The following is a 17,389-nucleotide window of genomic DNA, read 5'->3' on the forward strand; positions in this document are numbered from 1 at the left end:
GGATGGGGCATGTTTATAGGATTAAGATATTTCGTAATAACAAGCTAGGATCAGTCTCCTCGTCACCCGTCAAGTTAAAACAAGAATAAAAAAGCAAAGCAACGCAATCTGTGCGAGAGCAAGTTACATAAGGCTATAAATTGCAGGATATAGGATATTAAGTATATGATATTGCATTAAAAAGTGGTGGACAAAGGAGATAATATGGAGCAAACAAACAGAGGGAAGCTCATCTCCGCGAGTTCGCCGTTGTGTACCTGCTCCTCATACTTTGGGTTTCCTTCTTTGTTTAAAAGTAAAAAGAAAAAAAGATAATGTTTGGCTTCTGCGCTTCACGCGCGAACTGACACTCGATAGTAGGGGAGCTTGTAGTTAAGCTAGTTAGTTTAAATGCCCAGAAGACCCGGAGAGCTACGCCACAGCGATGACGAGGGCAGCAATGGCAGCAAGGAGGCCGCCGTTGGCGTTGACGGACGCAGCAGCGTTGCCGGTCTGGGTTGGAGCACCGGTCGAGCCAGAGCCCGAGTGGGTAGCGGACGGAGAGCCGGTCTGGGTGGCAGAGCCGGACGGGCTCTCGGTGGCAGACGGCGAGCTGGTGCCGGTGATGGCGGTGCCGGTGACAGAGCCGGTCTCAGAGGTGTTGCTGCCTCCAGAGCCAGACGAGGTTGGAGTAGCAGAGGGAGAGCCGGACGAGGCAGTTGGGCAGACGGCAGAGTCAGGGACGTTGACGCCTACGCCGCCGCAGATGGCTTTGGCGAACTGGATGGTCTCTGAGTACCCGGGCAGCAGCGTTAGCAGATCGCAGTAAGCAAAGAAACACAGCATAGCATAGCATTGCATAGCATTGCATTGCTAGCTGCAGCAGGGCAGGACAAAGACGTACTCTTCTGCTCCTCTGGGGTGCAGGTTGTAGCAACGCAGCAGGTGATGGCGTCGAGGAAGGACTCGCTGGTGCAGACGCACTTGACGTCGGCGCCGCAGCTAGCAGGGAAGCCTTTGCTGGCGCATTGTTGCTGTGAGAAGCGTTAGCTGGCGGTGATACCGTGATACAATAACAATAATGTCTGCTGGTTCATGCTGGCTCATTCATGCTGGTTCAGCGGAGGACGTACAGCGCACTTGGGGAGGTCGCTCACGCCCTGAGCGGCGGCGACAGAGACGAGAGCAGCGACGGCGACGGCAGAGAACTTCATGATGGCGGCTGGCAGAGACGAGCAGGCGTAGATCGTATATCGTAGAGCGTAGACGTAGATCGTAGACCGTAAAGCCGTGTCGGTGATGCTGTCGATGATGTCGATGTTGCGAGGTTGAGGATGAGACGAAAGCGGCCGACGTTAAATATTTAAGGCAAAAAGCGAGCAACCACCAGGCACAAGCAAGAAAAACGCACGCGAACGACCTGCTGCCCCTGGATCCATGGCGTTCGTTAGCAGCCGAGCAGCTTAACCACGGACGAGTGTCAGGCCAGGTCAGACCAGGCCCAGGGGCTTGCGGAGGATTAATTGCCAGTCAGTTATTACATCTATCCTACGAGTATCACCTATATTGTCTGCGCTGCTACTCTGTACAAGTGTCTCACGCATCGATTCTGTAACTATAGGAGAGGAAAAAGCAGCTCGAGCAGCCCGTCTTGTGCTCTGGGAGTTACGGAGAGCCGTCCAGTGAGCCTGCGAGAAGCCGGCTGGGATCGAAATACGAAATATTCAGGCTCAATCGACGGCCAGGACGAGGACTATCAACTCTTGTCCCTCCACCGGCAAGCAGACAAGCAAGCAAGCAGACAGGCAGCAAACCTGCACGGCACCGGATAACAAACATCCATCGTCGCATCACCCACAAGAGAAGAAAAGAAAAGAAACGAAAAAAGGGTCGGGATGGATGTCACAGTTGGGATCTTCTGGCTCTGATCTGGGGCAACCCTTGCAACCTCGCGCATGCTTTAGTCCCGTTCTGGTGGCGTGGCTGGCTCGGCTTTGGCTGCTTCTGGCTGCTGCTGGCTCGCTGGCTCTTTGGCTCCGCTGGCTGGTCACGGTTTGCGGCCCTGTCTGGGTGAGCCAGGACCGGGGTGTGGATATAGGGACTAGGGGGATCCTTTGATCTCTATCCACTCGAGTCGTTGCAGTCTGCAGCAGCTGCTTTTATGCTTTACTTTTTACGTACGATCTCTCTTGTCGTTTGAAGATCGGGTGAGCGACGCAGATATACAAAGCCCTGCGGCCGCTTGCTGCTGCTTCTCTCCTTCAACCAGCCCGTCTTCGCCTCGCTTCCTCTGCTACCATGGCGTTAGGCATCCTCGAAGACTCGAAGCTCGATAACGTCCCTGGTCAGTCCTGTCCACATGAAACCGAGAGCACGCAAGAAGAAAAAAATTGTTCAGGGGTGGTGGAGGAGGAATGTGGGAGAGAGATGGTGATATTGACTTGATATAACTATCCGTAGGGACAACGTACGTGCTGGACGACGATGGCAGCTCCGTCGAGACGCCCGTTCCCGGGGAGTCGCATCTGAAATACGACACAAATGGCCCTGTTCCTATCATTCTCGTTCCGCAGCCGAGTGACGACCCCAACGATCCCCTGGTGAGCACCGCCATGTACTTTTTTACATGCACACGCACACACACACGCATAGATGAGATAGAGGACTGACGAGCTGCAGAACTGGCCACGATGGAAACGAGACACGATTTTGATCATTCTCTCCATCACCTCAGTGATATGCGCTACCACGTCTGCCATCATGGCCGCCAACACGGTTACAATCGCACTCAATTACACCATTGATTTCACCCAGGCAGCCCTCTTGACAGGATACCATCTCTGCGGAGTCGGGGTCGCCGGTATCATAATAGTACCTACCGCCAGAGTATGGGGGAAGCGACATCTCTTCTTGCTCGGAAACCTCATAATCGTCATCTCCTGCATATGGGCCGGCCTCAGCAAACGTAGCCATGTTAGCTTGATCTGGGCGAGAATCTTCCAGGGAGTCGGCCTCGCTCCCTTCGAAGCCCTCGTCAACGCTGTCGTTGGCGACCTCTTCTTCGTCCATGTACGTTCGACCAGTCTTCTCCTCCCCTCCGTTTTTGTTCCACTTGATCTTTTCTAACGGGCGCAAACTGTCTAGGAGCGCGGAAAACGCATGGCCCTGTCCAACGTTGCGCTTTTTGGAGGCGCATTCCTCACTCCCGTCATAGCTGGCAAGATGACCCATACCTTGGGCTGGGAGTGGACCTTTTTCTTCATTGCGATCTTCTCCGGCGCCTGTCTGCCGCTCCTCTTCTTCTTTGTCCCCGAAACTGCCTATAGGCGCGCTTCACACCTCAACACAGACATTTTAGGGGACGTAGATCGACGGGCTTCCAGAGGAGCTACGCAAGCAGCTATTGAGAAGGAGGCGGACGCTGACTCCGGTGCCGGGCCTAGTTCAGCTGCCGCGGCTGCAAACGGTGATACCACATCAGCCGAGTTACCACCAAAGGCTACATTCGTCGAATCACTGGCCCTATTCAATGGTCGCAAGACAGACGAGAGCTTTTGGAAGCTTCTTCTACGGCCATTCCCACTCTTTTTCCATCCTAGCATTGCCTGGGTAAGCTCCCTTTGATTATTATTTCCTATATCGATTTGTGCCTTTGACAGCTAACTAACCTCTACAGGCATGTCTTATACAAGGTGTCATCATTGGCTGGACAGTCTTCATTGGCGTAGTCCTGGCCGCACTCTTCCTCGGTCCACCACTCTGGTTCTCAGAGGAAAAGACAGGATACCTCTACACCGGCGCTTTCATCGGATCCGTCGTCGGCCTGTTCCTATCAGGCCTCTTCTCAGACTGGTCCGCCAACTTACTTATCCGCGCCAACAAGGGCAAATATGAACCTGAATTCCGTATCTGGCTCGTCCTACCGCAGCTAATATTCAGCGGTATTGGCCTGTTCGGGTTCGGGTTTGCTTCCGGAGACGTAACCAAGTACGGATGGGTGATACCAGATGTCTTCTTCATGTTTGTTCTTATCGGCATGGTTATGGGCGCCGTAGCCAGTGCCCTGTACATCGTCGATGCTCACCGTAAGTTTCCTTTCCCAGCCTATATCGGCGTTGTGTTTGATTTCTATGGGAGTGCTGGCTGACAACGTGTAGGTGAAATTGCCATCGAAGCGTTCACTTGTTTGCTAGTGTTCAAGAACATGTTCAGCTTCGTGCTCACTTACTTTGCGTACAACTGGGTGGTTCTCGGTGGAGCCAAGAGAGTCTTCCTCATCATTGGCGGCATCGAAGTAGCCGTCTGTTTGCTCAGTGTGCCCATGTGTAAGAATCTCCCCTTTTTATCCCCTTTGCTATTTTACTCTATTGTCCCCTTCCCTAACTAGGTTATTCCATAGACGTCTTCGGCAAACGTAACCGCTCGTTTTTCCATCGTTACGACATTCTCAAGATGCTTAATTTGTGGTAGGGTTAACGCTATTGCGGGCATATTTTTTTATTAAAGATACCTCTTTTACTGTGTTTACCCCCTATCTCTGTTTTCAAAGTTATGCTTGTCCATTTCGGGATCTGCGAAAAATGCCTTTTGTTATTAGAACTCGTACCACTTGCCATCACTTGCCACTTAGCTGCGAAGTTACGATAGGATGGACGTTTGCTAGACCTTTTGCAGCAATTGTTTCTTCACATATTATGTGCATTATTACATAGTCTTAATCAATACCCAGTTTCCATCATGAATCATATCTACTTATCGTCACTGTCATCAATCTTCTTCTCTTCCGCAGTTGAACCATCCTCATCAACGCTGGTCAACGTCACCATCCAAACAGTAGGGATAGCTAGCACCAATGCACCGATACAGAGACCCCAATCCATCGCAAACTGCGTCAACGGAGCCGCACCGAGCGCATTGACTCTCCAGGCCATTGCTCCTCCTGCAGCTTGGAACGTTTTATACGCACCTACCAACACAGCTGCCACAGCCGCAGAGTTAGACATGGTACCAATCAACCAGTAGCAGTACCCCTGCCACAAGGCATCGTATGCCCCGTAGAAAAAGTACAACCAGATCGGGCCAGTAGCAATCTTAGCATCTTTGGCGTAATCAATGTCCTGTTTCAAGCCGTGTGCAAGTCTATCATCCTCCCAGCGCTGGAATGCGAGGCCACCGCCCCAGATAACCATACCAGTTACCATAAGTGTAGCCCAACCGAGCCATGCACGTTGCCGGCGATTGAAGTACGCAAGGTCAAGAAGGTAGCCCATGAATAACCCGCCGAACATCTGTGCCATCCAATATATGGCTGAATTAAGTGATCGGGTACGGATGTTGAATGTTGTACCGTTGACATTGTTTTGCTGGTAGGAGTAAAACACGTTTGCACAGAAGAAGAGCGGAAGAACGCATAGTACGCGAACCTGTAGGAGTGCCTGGAGCATAGTAGACAGCCTTTTTCCAATCGATTGGTGCGCAACGTTGGTCTCCGCATCATGTAGTTGCAACAACTTGATGCGCGATGGGGGGCAGATAAAGACGCCAATAACCCATCCGAATACCATGATAACCATAGTTGCAATGTACGTGCTGTTCGACACTGAGCCTTCTTTGGAGTTGAAATTTAGCCCAAAACTAGCCAGGGAGCCGATCATGCCACCCAGATTGAAAATAATCCAGAAGACGGCGATAGCACGCCCCTTTTGCGACTCGGGTACGTATGTTGTCATTATTGCTCCCTGAGTAACCCATAGAAACGAGGCACCAACACCAAGAATCGCTCCAGCAGCTATCACGAATGCGCCGTTGTGTCTTACTGATATGCTGTTAGTTATATATGATCTATATCATTCCAAGGGGGATGTAATGTGAGACTTACTGTTGAAGTTCAACAAACTCGCGCTGTATAAGGCGTATGTCCACCCACCCACTAACCAACAGGCTCGTGGACCAATAACCGAGAATATTGGTCCGACAAAGAACAGGGCCGTAGCTGCTGTAGCAGAGAGCAGTGCAACATTTGCATTGGCAGCAACGGTTGCGTCCACCTGGCCAGAACCCCCGAGGCCCGTGAGAGCATTGTACATCTATACCAAACTGCTTAGTATGCTGCACACACGGCGACTCGGAAGAGACAGGACTTACACCAGGGCAGCAGAAACAGATAAAACTGATCAATATCACTTGGAACCATGCATGGCTATAGATATCCATCCATTTAGATGACTTGGGGCTTTCGGATCCTCCGCTTTCCATCTGTCCTGCCTGGGGTTCTGCAGACACGGAGTTTGTCATGTTTCCCTCCTTTCTTTCTCTTCGTCCCACCTTGAGGCCAACAAGAAGTTATCAACCAAGTAGAAGAGGTCTCATGTACAAATGCCCATGGGAATGAACTTGGTGCTTGGGAGATGTTTCAATATAAATATACGCCACGCCGAAGGATCCATTCGAGCTTCCCATTAAACTAGCCTGGGATCAGGGCGTGGGGAGGTCGCATGGCCACCTCTAGGTGCAGCAAAAGGTTGTATCCATATGCAACATCCTGGGCGTTCAATCCGGGGTAAGACACTCTTTTTCTGTATGTCTTACTCCTGACTGAAAGAATCGAATTCTTAATCGTTGGAGATATCAACGAGGCTGAGGTTCGTACAACCTCCGTCTTACTCCATCTTCAATTATTCGATTCTCAGAATCCTCCTCAGCTTTTTTTAGCCACCCTAGCTATGCGTTTTCACAGCGAAAATCTGCAGTTTCACCCCATAAACTGCTAGTGGGCCGACCAGCGTCACATCTCAGCTGTCCAGATCCTTCTCGGGCGATCAGAGCCCGAAGTGGTATCTCTCCTCGTATTCTTGGCCAGTGATCCCATTTCTTTCTCTGCAAGCAACAGAGACAAAGCAGAAATCTCAGACACAACTCGATATTACCTTGTCAGCAGGAGTTTCTGGTGTGAGCGTTGTTGATATCGATTTTGCGTCGTTGCAAGCAAATAGCGAAGAGGACGTCGCGAGTTGCCTCTTTGGGCGATAACTATCACGTGCAACTGCCTAAATAGTTATCGATATCAATTTTGATTCACACCCTCAAACATCTCTACAGAGTACATCAAACAGAGACGAAGATGAAAATATGAAGGCCTTGACGTCCAAAGAGCTGCATAGGCTAACCAAAGAGCCTGGGGACTCAACTAACTAGCTAGTTAACTACCTGTTAGTTGAATTGGAACCCTTTCATGAGAAGGATGGCACTCAGCCACCAGTATCGTCCACTGACCATCGCAAGTCAACCAAATGGAATGCAACTGCAACGGTAGACTTCTCCAGGATTCTAAGCTCGGATTCTCCATGGTCCCCAGGCACCAGAGGGCCTCATAGTGGGTCGTTATGGCTGGAGACGCGAGTACGGGCTTGCGATCACGACCCGCTCTCAACCTGCCAATAGTTAAATTAGCCAAATCTCATGGCATGAACGCCTTTCGTTTTCTCAAAATGAAGCATCAAAGGCAGATGTCGACAGAGTACATTGATGGCAAGTACCAGAGGATACATTTAATAAGTTAATGCTTAACAGGATGGGTTCCTTTATCGACCTGTCCACCCTGCAGACAGAAGGTTTAAATCCTCGAACTACGAATATAGACCAGGTCTCAACAGTCGAGCTCTGTCATCTAATCAATGATGAAGATGTTACAGTTCCGGGTGCGATTGGCTCCCATATACCAACAATAGCTGCTGCAATTGATGCATTGGCCCCCCGGGTATCCCAGGGAGGGCGCGTTGTCTATGTTGGAGCGGGCACAAGTGGGAGGTGAGCTGACTAACATATTCATCCCGATTTTATTTTGACTGTCTAGGACGACTAATTCTAGGCTCGCATGGGACAGACTTGGAGTGGTTGATGCATCAGAAATACCCCCTACGTTTTCTGCTCCATTTGGACAGTTTGTGGCCCTTATTGCTGGCGGGGATGCAGCAATGCGAAAAGCCCAAGAAGGCGCAGAAGATGATTATCATGGTGGTAAACGGGACCTGGAAAGCTTGAATCTTGACCCTGAGCTTGACTCGTTGATCGGAATTGCTGCTTCAGGCCGCACACCTTACGTGCTATCTTGTCTAGAGTATGCGAAAACCCTCGGATGCATTACCGTTGGGGTAGCATGTTCACATCCTTCAACAATGAGCGCTTCCGGGCTAGTGGACTACATGATAAATCCAGTCACCGGGCCAGAAGTTATTACAGGTAGCACAAGAATGAAAGCTGGCACGGCCACCAAACTCGTGTTGAACATGCTCAGTACTGGAATCATGATTAAGATTGGAAAAACCTACGGCAATATGGTATGCACAGCTTGACACCGTTGCTTTTCCTTTTTCATTACGAAGATCTAACTTCTCTGATAGATGGTTGATGTTAAAACCTCAAATTTGAAGCTCCAACAGAGGTCAAGAAATATCATTCGAAATCTCAGTGGCTCAGCATGCCCATCGACGGATGAAGATATAGATGAGTTGCTTCAGCGCTGTGACGGTAGTGTTAAACTTTCCCTTGCAGTGCTTGCATTAAATTCGACCCCTGAGCATGCAAGAACTAAGCTAGAAGCCTCTGGCGGCAAGCTTTCTGCCCTCTTGATAGCCGGTACAACATCAAAATATGGCCCCAAAGTTGTCGAAGTTAGCCGGTCTACTTTTGAACCCGTAAAATTCATTCTTTACATAGACGGGGGAGGTACAAAATGCCGTGCAATTGTAGTCAGCTCACTATCGCACAGAGGTGAGGGTGAGGCAGGACCTTGCAATGTGTAAGCTTATGATTTTCATATTTCACCGGTATTTTGACTAACTACTCCACTAGGTCTGACCTCTCCCTAGATTCTGCAATATTAGCAATCATACTTGCCGCCGAAAGAGCTCTTGATAACCTGTCATCTCGTTTACAGCCTAAGAACCGGGCTTTAAATCTCCAAAATGTGGAGTTCACAGCAATTTGGATTGGAGTTGCTGGGTATGATCGGCCTCAAATGAAATGGGCGCTTGACCCTAAACTGTCATCCGAATTTAGACTTGCCAAGAATGGAACCTTGAAGCTGTCTAATGATATTGAAGTCCTGGCATTGGCGCCTTCAGCTAATGATGGCCTGTCGACCAATTGTCCCTCCACCAATATCGTACTTGTTTCTGGGACTGGAAGTGTTGCGGTAAGGTATTGTTATGACGGATCTACCGGGAAAGTGGCTCCCAATGGAAGATCTGGCGGATGGGGCCACTTACTCGGTGATGATGGGTCAGGCTTTGATGTTGGTCGATCTGCAATACGATCTACGCTTTTTTCTCTTGATATTTTGCGCCATTCCTCTTCTTCAAATGGCACCGATGGGATGCTAAGTCCGCTTTCTCAAAGGGTACTTGATCATTTTGGCATTTCGCAGGATACCAATAACTATGATCTGCTCAGTGCTATATTAACCGATACTGGCACTGAGAGTTCAAACCGCTGCCCCAAAAACAAGGTCGCTAGTGTGGCGAGACTAGTCTTGGATGCCTTTAAGCCCCCCAAGCATCAACCATCAGCTGATCCCTCCAGAGTAGATGGCGAAGCCCACGAAATAATCATACAGGGAATACGGGGACTGATTCGCACGTTGAAGCCTCTCCTACCACAGACCGCTGATTCTGGGAATTGCAATTTAATATTGGGTGGCGGGCTGCTTTCGGGAGAAAATGACGTCTACCGTTCCGAATTAATGTCTGAATTGGAAAAAGATGGGATTATTCCTCAAATTATCTCCTCAACCACAGTCGTCAATGACCCCTGTAGTGTAGGGGCAAAGATTCTGGAAGCAACATATCTGAAGTGACATGTATCCTAGACCACTGGGCAATAACCCAAGGCTCAATACATACATTTAACCTAAGAAACTCTTCCAGCCTTTCTTCTGTTTTTCATCTGCCTTCAATCGAGCTTTCTCCTCCGCAACCCCTTCGGCATGCCGAGACATGTATTTGAACATCATGTCGCTGTCCCTTTTCCCCAGCTCCTTTTCACTCATTAGGCCTTTGCCTCCATCAGGGGAGGTATCAGCATCCAACTTCCCATCATATGGTAATGCGTTTTCATTTCCCACCCCTATAACCTGGATAAGGGAATTGCACTTCTGCATCAGCCAGTCACGGTTATCCATACCGTCTCTCCAGTGAGAAGGCAAAGAATTATACCCAAGCCAACATCCAAGAAGTGCGCCAGCGGCACATGCATTGGTATCTGCATCGCCTGCTTCATACGTGAGCTCTGTGATAATTTTTTCAAAAACGGCTGAATCGGTGAGGATGAAAGATGATTCCACCCCAGCATTGCTTCCAAATGGTGATTGTTGCATACCCATCCGCAGACTTAGGATTGCTGCCCCCAGGCATTTATACACATATCCGATCTTGTATGAATCGTCGAGTAGTAGGTCTGAAAATGTCTTTGCGTAGGCATGTTTATCAAACTCCTCTCGGTCAAGGAACTCTCTGGCGGCAGGCTCGTATATTTCATCTTCCTTCTGTCCATTTGTCTCGTCGGCGGTCAAACGAGTCTTCCGAACCCAAGAGTCAACCCACGAATAGGCATCTTCCATGAGGGTATCCAGGCCCTTTTCGTCCAAAATTTCTCCTCTCAAGATGCCACGGATCAGCCCGGTGGAAATACAGCATGCCAGTACGCATCTTGGGTCCGCGTGAGTAACCAGGGAAAAATCTGTGGCAACCTGAAACGTTTTTTCCAGGTCAAAGGCAAGACAGATAATACCAAGGGGATGAGTTCGCATTAAGGATCCGTTTGGCGCCACATTTCTGTCGCCTTTGACCCAGAACTGATGTGCTTTCTGGTTTGGGTTGTTAAGATATTCCTTGTCAAGGACAATCTACAGAAGTGGGGTTAGAGGTTGCCATGTCTATAAAAAGTAAAGTCCTTTGATGAGTACATACCGATCCTACTGTCTTTCCAAGGCCACACGGAGGTCGGTCTAAAGCCCTTAATCCTTGGACGACCCAGATTTTCAGCCGTTCGGCTAGGTCAATCGTAGAGGGCACTTGACCGTTGTGATGTAGGTATGAGAGAAGTATCAAGAGTGCATGGTCCGTATCATCTGTCCATGCTTTCTAAATGTACGAAGAACAAAGGACAATTGATCAGTAATTACTTTTTTTTGCCAGGAAGATTTCTCTAGCACTGAAACGCACCGGTTCAAATTTGTCTAGAATTGCAGTTCTTCTTAGTGTCATAGTTTCCTACTGGACAGCTACACTTAAAATCAGAGGGGCAGGAGAACTTACTTCGGTGACCATCATTTCGGAACTTAGTAGCTGGATCCACTAGTTGAAATCTACCTTGCGGATACGCGTCTTTGGCAATCTTCTTGGATAGAAACTCTACACTTGTAAGCTATTTTTCTCACCAACTTTGGGTATAATACTCTCTACACAATGTAGACGGAGAAAGAAACCGACCCGTATATAGACCGATACAGTCACCCAATGCAGATCCAAAAATGGCTCCACGGATCTTTTCTTGCACGGCTGCTTTAACAAATGGATGAGTAGATACAAAATCTATCCCTGGGTCAGTTCTTGAAGCCATTGTTGGCTAACTTTGAGGAGTCGCAGTGGAGGGTATATGGTAGTTAAATGTAAGTAAGACTGATAGCTCAATGCTTTTCTGTAATACTTCGTCGTCCCAATAGCTAGGATATATAGGTCTTGAAATTTGCTGCCTGGCGGCTCGCTTGTATACTCAGCCTCCAACGCCAAGCGAACTCCGCCTTGCTGGTTAAGGTTGGCGGGAGGTCCGCGCTATTGGATCCCAACCCAGAGACAGCGAGCCATCATCTCAACCATTATCCATATTTCCAAGATCAAGCTGTAGGCTTGATAAGCTACAACTTGAGAATATATCCTACGCCATTGCTATACATCTATATATCTCCGCTAGAAAAAACACCAAAATGAAGGTGAAGTCTTCTATAGTTAAATGCATAACTATTTAATCTTCTAGTTTTACTTCGAAGAATGTCACCAACTTACCTCAATGAGCCAGTAAAAATATCCGGGGTTTGATCCTCCCGAAATGCCTTTTTCAATTCTCAAGAATAAGTATTGTATATAACGCTGAAAGCGCGAGAAATACGCTCTAACCCTCGTCGCAATAACGGCACGCATGTTTTCCCACTTGTGAGTGGAATTCAATTCTTTGTCACCATACTAGCATGCAACTAGCACCTTTTCTCATTGCTACTCTAACCCCATTTATAACGGTCGAAGCCTACCTAAATCCGGCGAAACTCGTAGCCTGAAAGTAAGCAAAACTGATAGGTAAATTGCATATGGTCCGCCCTTAGTGTAGCTGTTATGTTAGCGCTAGCTAAAACTACTAAGTCCGCTTGGGTCTCATAGGTATGGAATTGGAAGTCACTTTTCATACAGATGAGCCCAATTGCATTTCCTCTCGTAGTGAGATAAAATGAGTGACTGCTGTGCCCACTTTTCTGTCCCGCCTTGACTAGTTAAAACTAAACGTCGATGACACGGCTATGATGCCATAACGAATTTATATGTAAATGACTATGACAGAAAGCCACAAGCGGAGGTTGCCAGGTTGTATAACAGCCTGGGAATGACTGGTTACTTCTGGAAGCCTTGACATGGCATTGATCGCTCTCAAAGAACATTTTAGATGTGGGAAGGCAGACTACCTTACCGCGGCCATGTTACATATGTACCTCTGTAATCCAGTCTTTGGGGCCGAGTGGATATATAGTTATATCTATAACAATTAGCTACAAGGTTAACTCTCCAGCGTGCCCCTTGTCAATCGTTGCTAGATACATGCATACTGCTTTTTTTGGGCGACTCCGTAAGTAGTACTGGGTACTCCATACTAACTGAGTTACTGAAGTATCACCATCGGAACTTGCATATCTGCGGTAGATTTATGAGTCTTAATACCTCTAGTGCCTTATCAGCAAGCCTTGCCTTTAAAAAACCGCCCAGCACCCTTCTTAGCCAGTATGGGAGGAAGACAGGTAGTTCTCAGTACTGTAATCAGTGGGTGAACTAGCCCTTGAAATTTTTAATTTGATAATTTCTTGAGGTATATCTAAATTAATAACAGTATATGCACGGAATATAGAATCAAAACAAGAATGGCGCGATACCCCAGTCTTAACCTGGCGTCAACGAAATTAGTCTTCCCCCTTACATATGATCAATTCACTTGATATCAAAACTCAAGGTTTTGTGGTAAAAATAGAGTTGATTATATAATGTGGTAAAAATAGAGTTGATTATATAATATGCTTATCTGCTGCATCACCTGACCTAACTTTGTTTTTTACAGATCTGGAAGATCAACCTCCTAGTGTTGAAGGTCACTGGTTGGCAACATAACTTGCACCGCCACGAGAATGAACCGTCAAACACGACGATGACAAGTGTTAAAGATAGCCCGAGACCGAACAGAGACAGCCGAATTGTCGGGTTGGGGCCTAAAAATGGTGTGGACAAGCACGGAATAAATACGGTTTCCAAGGGGAAGCTAACATGCGAAAGCGGGTGAAAGTGCTGCGAAATACGAGATTACTTGACGCGCTTCCAATAGCATGGCCTTTCCTTCTGCAGGCGGAGCCTCTAGTTCGTATCGAACAGAGTCGCCTCCTTTTTTTAAGCCCCATGGAACAAGACCCGCCAAGGGTTTCTCACGACGGAATTTTGGATATTCAGCGCCTAAGCTTCGTAAGGGCGTAGTGTGACCTTATGGCGGCCTGCTATGGGACAAGATGCTTGCTGAATGGCTGCGGATCAGGTGAATGCGGTATGGCCTTCAGGGGCTATGTTTTCTAAGAAAATAAAAAAAGAATACCCAGAAACTTTGAGCAGAGCTTATCCGCTCACCGATTGGGAGAAACTTCTGAGCACGGAGTACATATAGTCGCGAAAGGGACACTCGACTTTGTTTCTTTCACCTCTTTGGGTCTCCGAGATTTGCACCTCTACGGCGTAAATTCTTCTCTCTTCAAATTCTCGCGTACCTATCGAGAACTGAATACCACACTCTTCGGAATTCAGTTATCTTGAATCTCGTGATGGCACCTAAAGGCGGCAAAGGCGGCGGTGGTGGTCATTACGGTGGTGGTGGTGGTCGTCATGGCAGCAGCAGTTTTAAGAGTAGCTGTCGTTCCGGTGCATTCAAGAACGGAGCCATTGTTGCTTCGATGGTTTTTCTGGGCATATTTCTCCTCACATTCCTCTGCTTAGGCTGTATTTCTTCCAGCAAGTCAACCGCGATGAAAAAGAGGAACCAGCGGAAATCAAGATCTCTGTGGTGGGCAATGAGCCTTTCTTTAACGTTAATCATAGCGTAAGTTGTCATGCCTCATATCCCGAGATTGAAACCAGAGGAGAACTATAGGCTGACAGATTCGACATCAAAAGCTCTACTATACTCTTTATTACAACGACAGTCATGAGCGAATGTGGATCTGGTAGCAACCTTCAGCTACTTATCACTATCCGAACGTGGTTTAAAAACTGGAGTGTTCTACTCCTTATTGGTGTGATTATGGTTCCTCTCTGCAAACATCTTCACCAACTAGCTGGCAAAGTCCTCGGGCGCGTTGTTGCTATTAGCCATTTCGCCGTTATGGTTATCATGGCGATATTTCTCACTTGTTATCTGGCTTTGCTATCCAGCCTTCCGAATATACGTGGGAACTACAGAGTGGTTCAGGCTCTATCCGATGTGACGACCGGCCTAGGAATCACTTACAATGTAATTGCGTTTATCGGAACGTGCCTAGCGTCTTTCAGCATACTCTTTGCTGTTATTCGAAGCTCTCAAATCCAGAATTCCGTATGTGCGCACCTTTTCTTTAACTACCCTTTTTATTGGTCGTCAACTAACAAATCATGTATAGTGGGCAAAGAAATGGATCTTCATTGTGATGGTTTTCCCAGTCCTTTTGACGTTATTTGATGTCGTGTACGGCTTCCATTTCTCTATTCGACATCAAAGATATACCGTCACGGCATTTGCTGTCTTCACCTTTTTGTGGAACTTGTTCTATACCATGTCATACCTTGCTGTTCTGTACATTGCCTCCGAAGGCTCTTTAGTCCCAATTACGCAGCCAGGAGCAGCGGATCCAAACGATCCCACCAAGGGCGCCTACGCACCAGTTCAGCCCAACCCCCAACAACCATTTGAAAACGTTAACACTGCGTACAACAGCCCTGCGCAACAGCCACAATTCCAGCACAACATGCAAACCCAACCACCCATGAGCCAACCTGGATTCGAACCTGCGAGGAATGACTTCGCTCCGTCTCCACCTCCACAGCAATACTATGACCCTGTCAAGGGCGCCGAGTCCCAGTCCTTGATGCAAGGCCAGACATATGACCAACCTGCACCACAATATCAGAATTACCAGCAACCCGCCATTCCTCAGGCCTACAGATAAACCAGAGGATATGAGTGAAGGTGGGCTGATGTGTGATGAGGCCTTCTTGCTTACAACCAGTCAGGCTTATGAGAGCATTCATGCGTGAAAAACAAAATAATGTGGTGCTGTATGTTTGATATGCTAAAATTCCGGGAGATTGTTCTCTCAGTCTCGAACGCCTATTTTGCATTCGACACGGTCACCGATACCTGATAATGATACCCTCTATGTTTTTATTATATCCAACATTTATTTTTAATAGTAACGTTTAATATCAGAATCCATTGAGTTTACACAGCCAATTCCGTCGGCGGATGCCATCCTACTTTTGTTATATGTACTGAATAACCTGAAATCATCGATATTTAATATAGTGTCATCACTCTAGTAATACACTTAAACGGAATAAGAGAAAGGGAGGAAAAGAAAATACAAGTCAATGTGCTTTTTATATGTAGTAAGAATAGAAGAATATTTTCCGTGAGCTATAGGAAGAGGAAAAGGTAAAGGATGAAAAGGAAGCCTATCGATGGATCAACCCCTTCTACCTTTCTTCTTCTTCTGTGTACTGGAAGAGGTTCTCTCTTCCACTTGAGCCACTGTTTCTTCCTCTTCGGCCTGTTCATAGGTATCAGCTGCCGAGGAGTCAGGGGCAGTAGCGACGACTCGTCCAACGGTCCTCTCATAGAACCAGATGGGAAGTCTGCAAACCATGGTGTCACGGAAGGTGGGCTTGGGAATTTCGTCAGCATCAAGGAGAAATTCCTCCTTGACTCCATCCTCGTTCTCTTCAACAAGGTAGACATCACCCGAGGAATCGACCAGTAGAACCTTGCCATTCTCTGCAATTACACGTTTCCTGTTTCTAGTCTCAACACCGGCGGGAGTGGCTGTACCGGATCCAGGGGCGGAAGAGTCTTCACGGTTGACAGATGGTTTGGCAACCTTAGCGGCCTTGACCGGTTTCTTGCCTTCCTTGCGACTGTCCCGTTCCATCATGCGCTTCTGACGGCGGTTGACCGGTACAGGAGCGGCGCCTTCTTCACCTGTGTTTTCCCCCGTGGCAGCAGCAGTGGTATGTGCACTGGAGTCCGCAACACTCTCTCCGACATTAGAAACACCAGGAACACCAAATTCGTCACCCCAAGCTGCCCGGCGAGCCTGTCTGACATAACGTTGCACGAACTGCCTCTGTCGTTTCCAGCTTAGGACAAGGGCGGCGTAATGAGCAGCTCCGCCAAAGGCAAGGAACAATCCAAATAATACAGTACCCAGTCCAGGACGGAACCGATTATAGTAGTATCCTGTACCTTTCCATGCGGGGAATCCATTGTTCAAGAAATGATCGTAGCGTTCACGGCCGGGGCCCTTGAGAATATCTGCAATTAAGCCTAGACGAGCAAACTGTTGAGTGGCGAGCTTGTGAGCCTTCTCGATCTCGCGGTCCGTAGGCCCCTTAGAGACACGGACCCCAGGCTTAGAGCCGGGTTTGGCTTTGCGCGGGCGGTGGTAGTTGGCGATGAAGGCGCGCTTGACTTTGTCGGGGTGCAATTGTTTGGATTTCTTGCGATAGGCCTTGACAATATCAGTCTGGCCGGCATTGGGCTTGACTCCGAGGAAGTCTGTCCCAGATTGAGTCAACATACGGCCAATTGATGCGGTAGGGGTGTATATCAGGACTGACCGTAAAAAGTTACATTCTGGCCCTGGGTAGCGTGCAGCTCATCTCGCAGGCGGAATATCTCATGGTCTAGACAAGATAAAGTAAGAATATGGCAATATGCGGGTGTACTATCTGAATCGCCGTCTCATGGGACTCCCATACCTTCTTTCGACCAAGCGGCGACGAGGCCAACGAACAGCAGCGCAAAGGCGAGCAACCGCACAAGACCAAAGTGCCTCATCTTGCGCACACCCGCAGCTCTGCGTGGCTAT

The 17,389-nt window shown here is 48.2% G+C and overlaps 8 protein-coding genes across 8 annotated transcripts; 4 read left to right on the forward strand and 4 right to left on the reverse strand.

The window, feature by feature from the left end:
* Positions 1 to 411: 411 nt before the first annotated feature.
* On the reverse strand, positions 412 to 1,193 carry MGYG_04730 (hypothetical protein; the record flags this gene model as incomplete). The annotated part of the gene is made up of 3 exons (XM_003172092.1): positions 412 to 770; positions 884 to 1,013; positions 1,113 to 1,193. The coding sequence occupies 3 exons, from the start codon at positions 1,191 to 1,193 to the stop codon at positions 412 to 414; spliced, it is 570 nt and encodes a 189-aa protein (XP_003172140.1).
* Positions 1,194 to 2,277: 1,084 nt separating this feature from the next.
* On the forward strand, positions 2,278 to 4,449 carry MGYG_04731 (hypothetical protein; the record flags this gene model as incomplete). The annotated part of the gene is made up of 7 exons (XM_003172093.1): positions 2,278 to 2,323; positions 2,440 to 2,579; positions 2,659 to 3,048; positions 3,124 to 3,588; positions 3,656 to 4,064; positions 4,137 to 4,304; positions 4,379 to 4,449. The coding sequence occupies 7 exons, from the start codon at positions 2,278 to 2,280 to the stop codon at positions 4,447 to 4,449; spliced, it is 1,689 nt and encodes a 562-aa protein (XP_003172141.1).
* Positions 4,450 to 4,727: 278 nt separating this feature from the next.
* On the reverse strand, positions 4,728 to 6,273 carry MGYG_04732 (DUF895 domain membrane protein; the record flags this gene model as incomplete). The annotated part of the gene is made up of 3 exons (XM_003172094.1): positions 4,728 to 5,794; positions 5,858 to 6,065; positions 6,124 to 6,273. 3 exons carry the CDS (start codon positions 6,271 to 6,273, stop codon positions 4,728 to 4,730), a joined length of 1,425 nt encoding a protein of 474 aa, XP_003172142.1.
* A 1,276-nt stretch (positions 6,274 to 7,549) lies between these two features.
* MGYG_04733 (N-acetylmuramic acid 6-phosphate etherase) lies at positions 7,550 to 9,832 on the forward strand (the record flags this gene model as incomplete). The annotated part of the gene is made up of 4 exons (XM_003172095.1): positions 7,550 to 7,785; positions 7,862 to 8,315; positions 8,379 to 8,776; positions 8,830 to 9,832. 4 exons carry the CDS (start codon positions 7,550 to 7,552, stop codon positions 9,830 to 9,832), a joined length of 2,091 nt encoding a protein of 696 aa, XP_003172143.1.
* A 48-nt stretch (positions 9,833 to 9,880) lies between these two features.
* MGYG_04734 (ADP-ribosylglycohydrolase) lies at positions 9,881 to 11,595 on the reverse strand (the record flags this gene model as incomplete). The annotated part of the gene is made up of 4 exons (XM_003172096.1): positions 9,881 to 10,879; positions 10,944 to 11,113; positions 11,262 to 11,387; positions 11,466 to 11,595. 4 exons carry the CDS (start codon positions 11,593 to 11,595, stop codon positions 9,881 to 9,883), a joined length of 1,425 nt encoding a protein of 474 aa, XP_003172144.1.
* Positions 11,596 to 13,021: 1,426 nt separating this feature from the next.
* Positions 13,022 to 13,569, forward strand: MGYG_04735 (hypothetical protein; the record flags this gene model as incomplete). The annotated part of the gene is made up of 2 exons (XM_003172097.1): positions 13,022 to 13,036; positions 13,351 to 13,569. 2 exons carry the CDS (start codon positions 13,022 to 13,024, stop codon positions 13,567 to 13,569), a joined length of 234 nt encoding a protein of 77 aa, XP_003172145.1.
* A 526-nt stretch (positions 13,570 to 14,095) lies between these two features.
* MGYG_04736 (hypothetical protein) lies at positions 14,096 to 15,472 on the forward strand (the record flags this gene model as incomplete). The annotated part of the gene is made up of 3 exons (XM_003172098.1): positions 14,096 to 14,370; positions 14,445 to 14,862; positions 14,927 to 15,472. The coding sequence occupies 3 exons, from the start codon at positions 14,096 to 14,098 to the stop codon at positions 15,470 to 15,472; spliced, it is 1,239 nt and encodes a 412-aa protein (XP_003172146.1).
* A 516-nt stretch (positions 15,473 to 15,988) lies between these two features.
* Positions 15,989 to 17,358, reverse strand: MGYG_04737 (DnaJ domain-containing protein; the record flags this gene model as incomplete). The annotated part of the gene is made up of 3 exons (XM_003172099.1): positions 15,989 to 17,076; positions 17,139 to 17,204; positions 17,280 to 17,358. The coding sequence occupies 3 exons, from the start codon at positions 17,356 to 17,358 to the stop codon at positions 15,989 to 15,991; spliced, it is 1,233 nt and encodes a 410-aa protein (XP_003172147.1).
* Between the last annotated feature and the right edge of the window lie 31 nt (positions 17,359 to 17,389).

This window comes from Nannizzia gypsea, genomic scaffold, assembly GCF_000150975.2.
Source record: "Nannizzia gypsea CBS 118893 supercont1.4 genomic scaffold, whole genome shotgun sequence".
NCBI classification, from domain to species: domain Eukaryota; kingdom Fungi; phylum Ascomycota; class Eurotiomycetes; order Onygenales; family Arthrodermataceae; genus Nannizzia; species Nannizzia gypsea.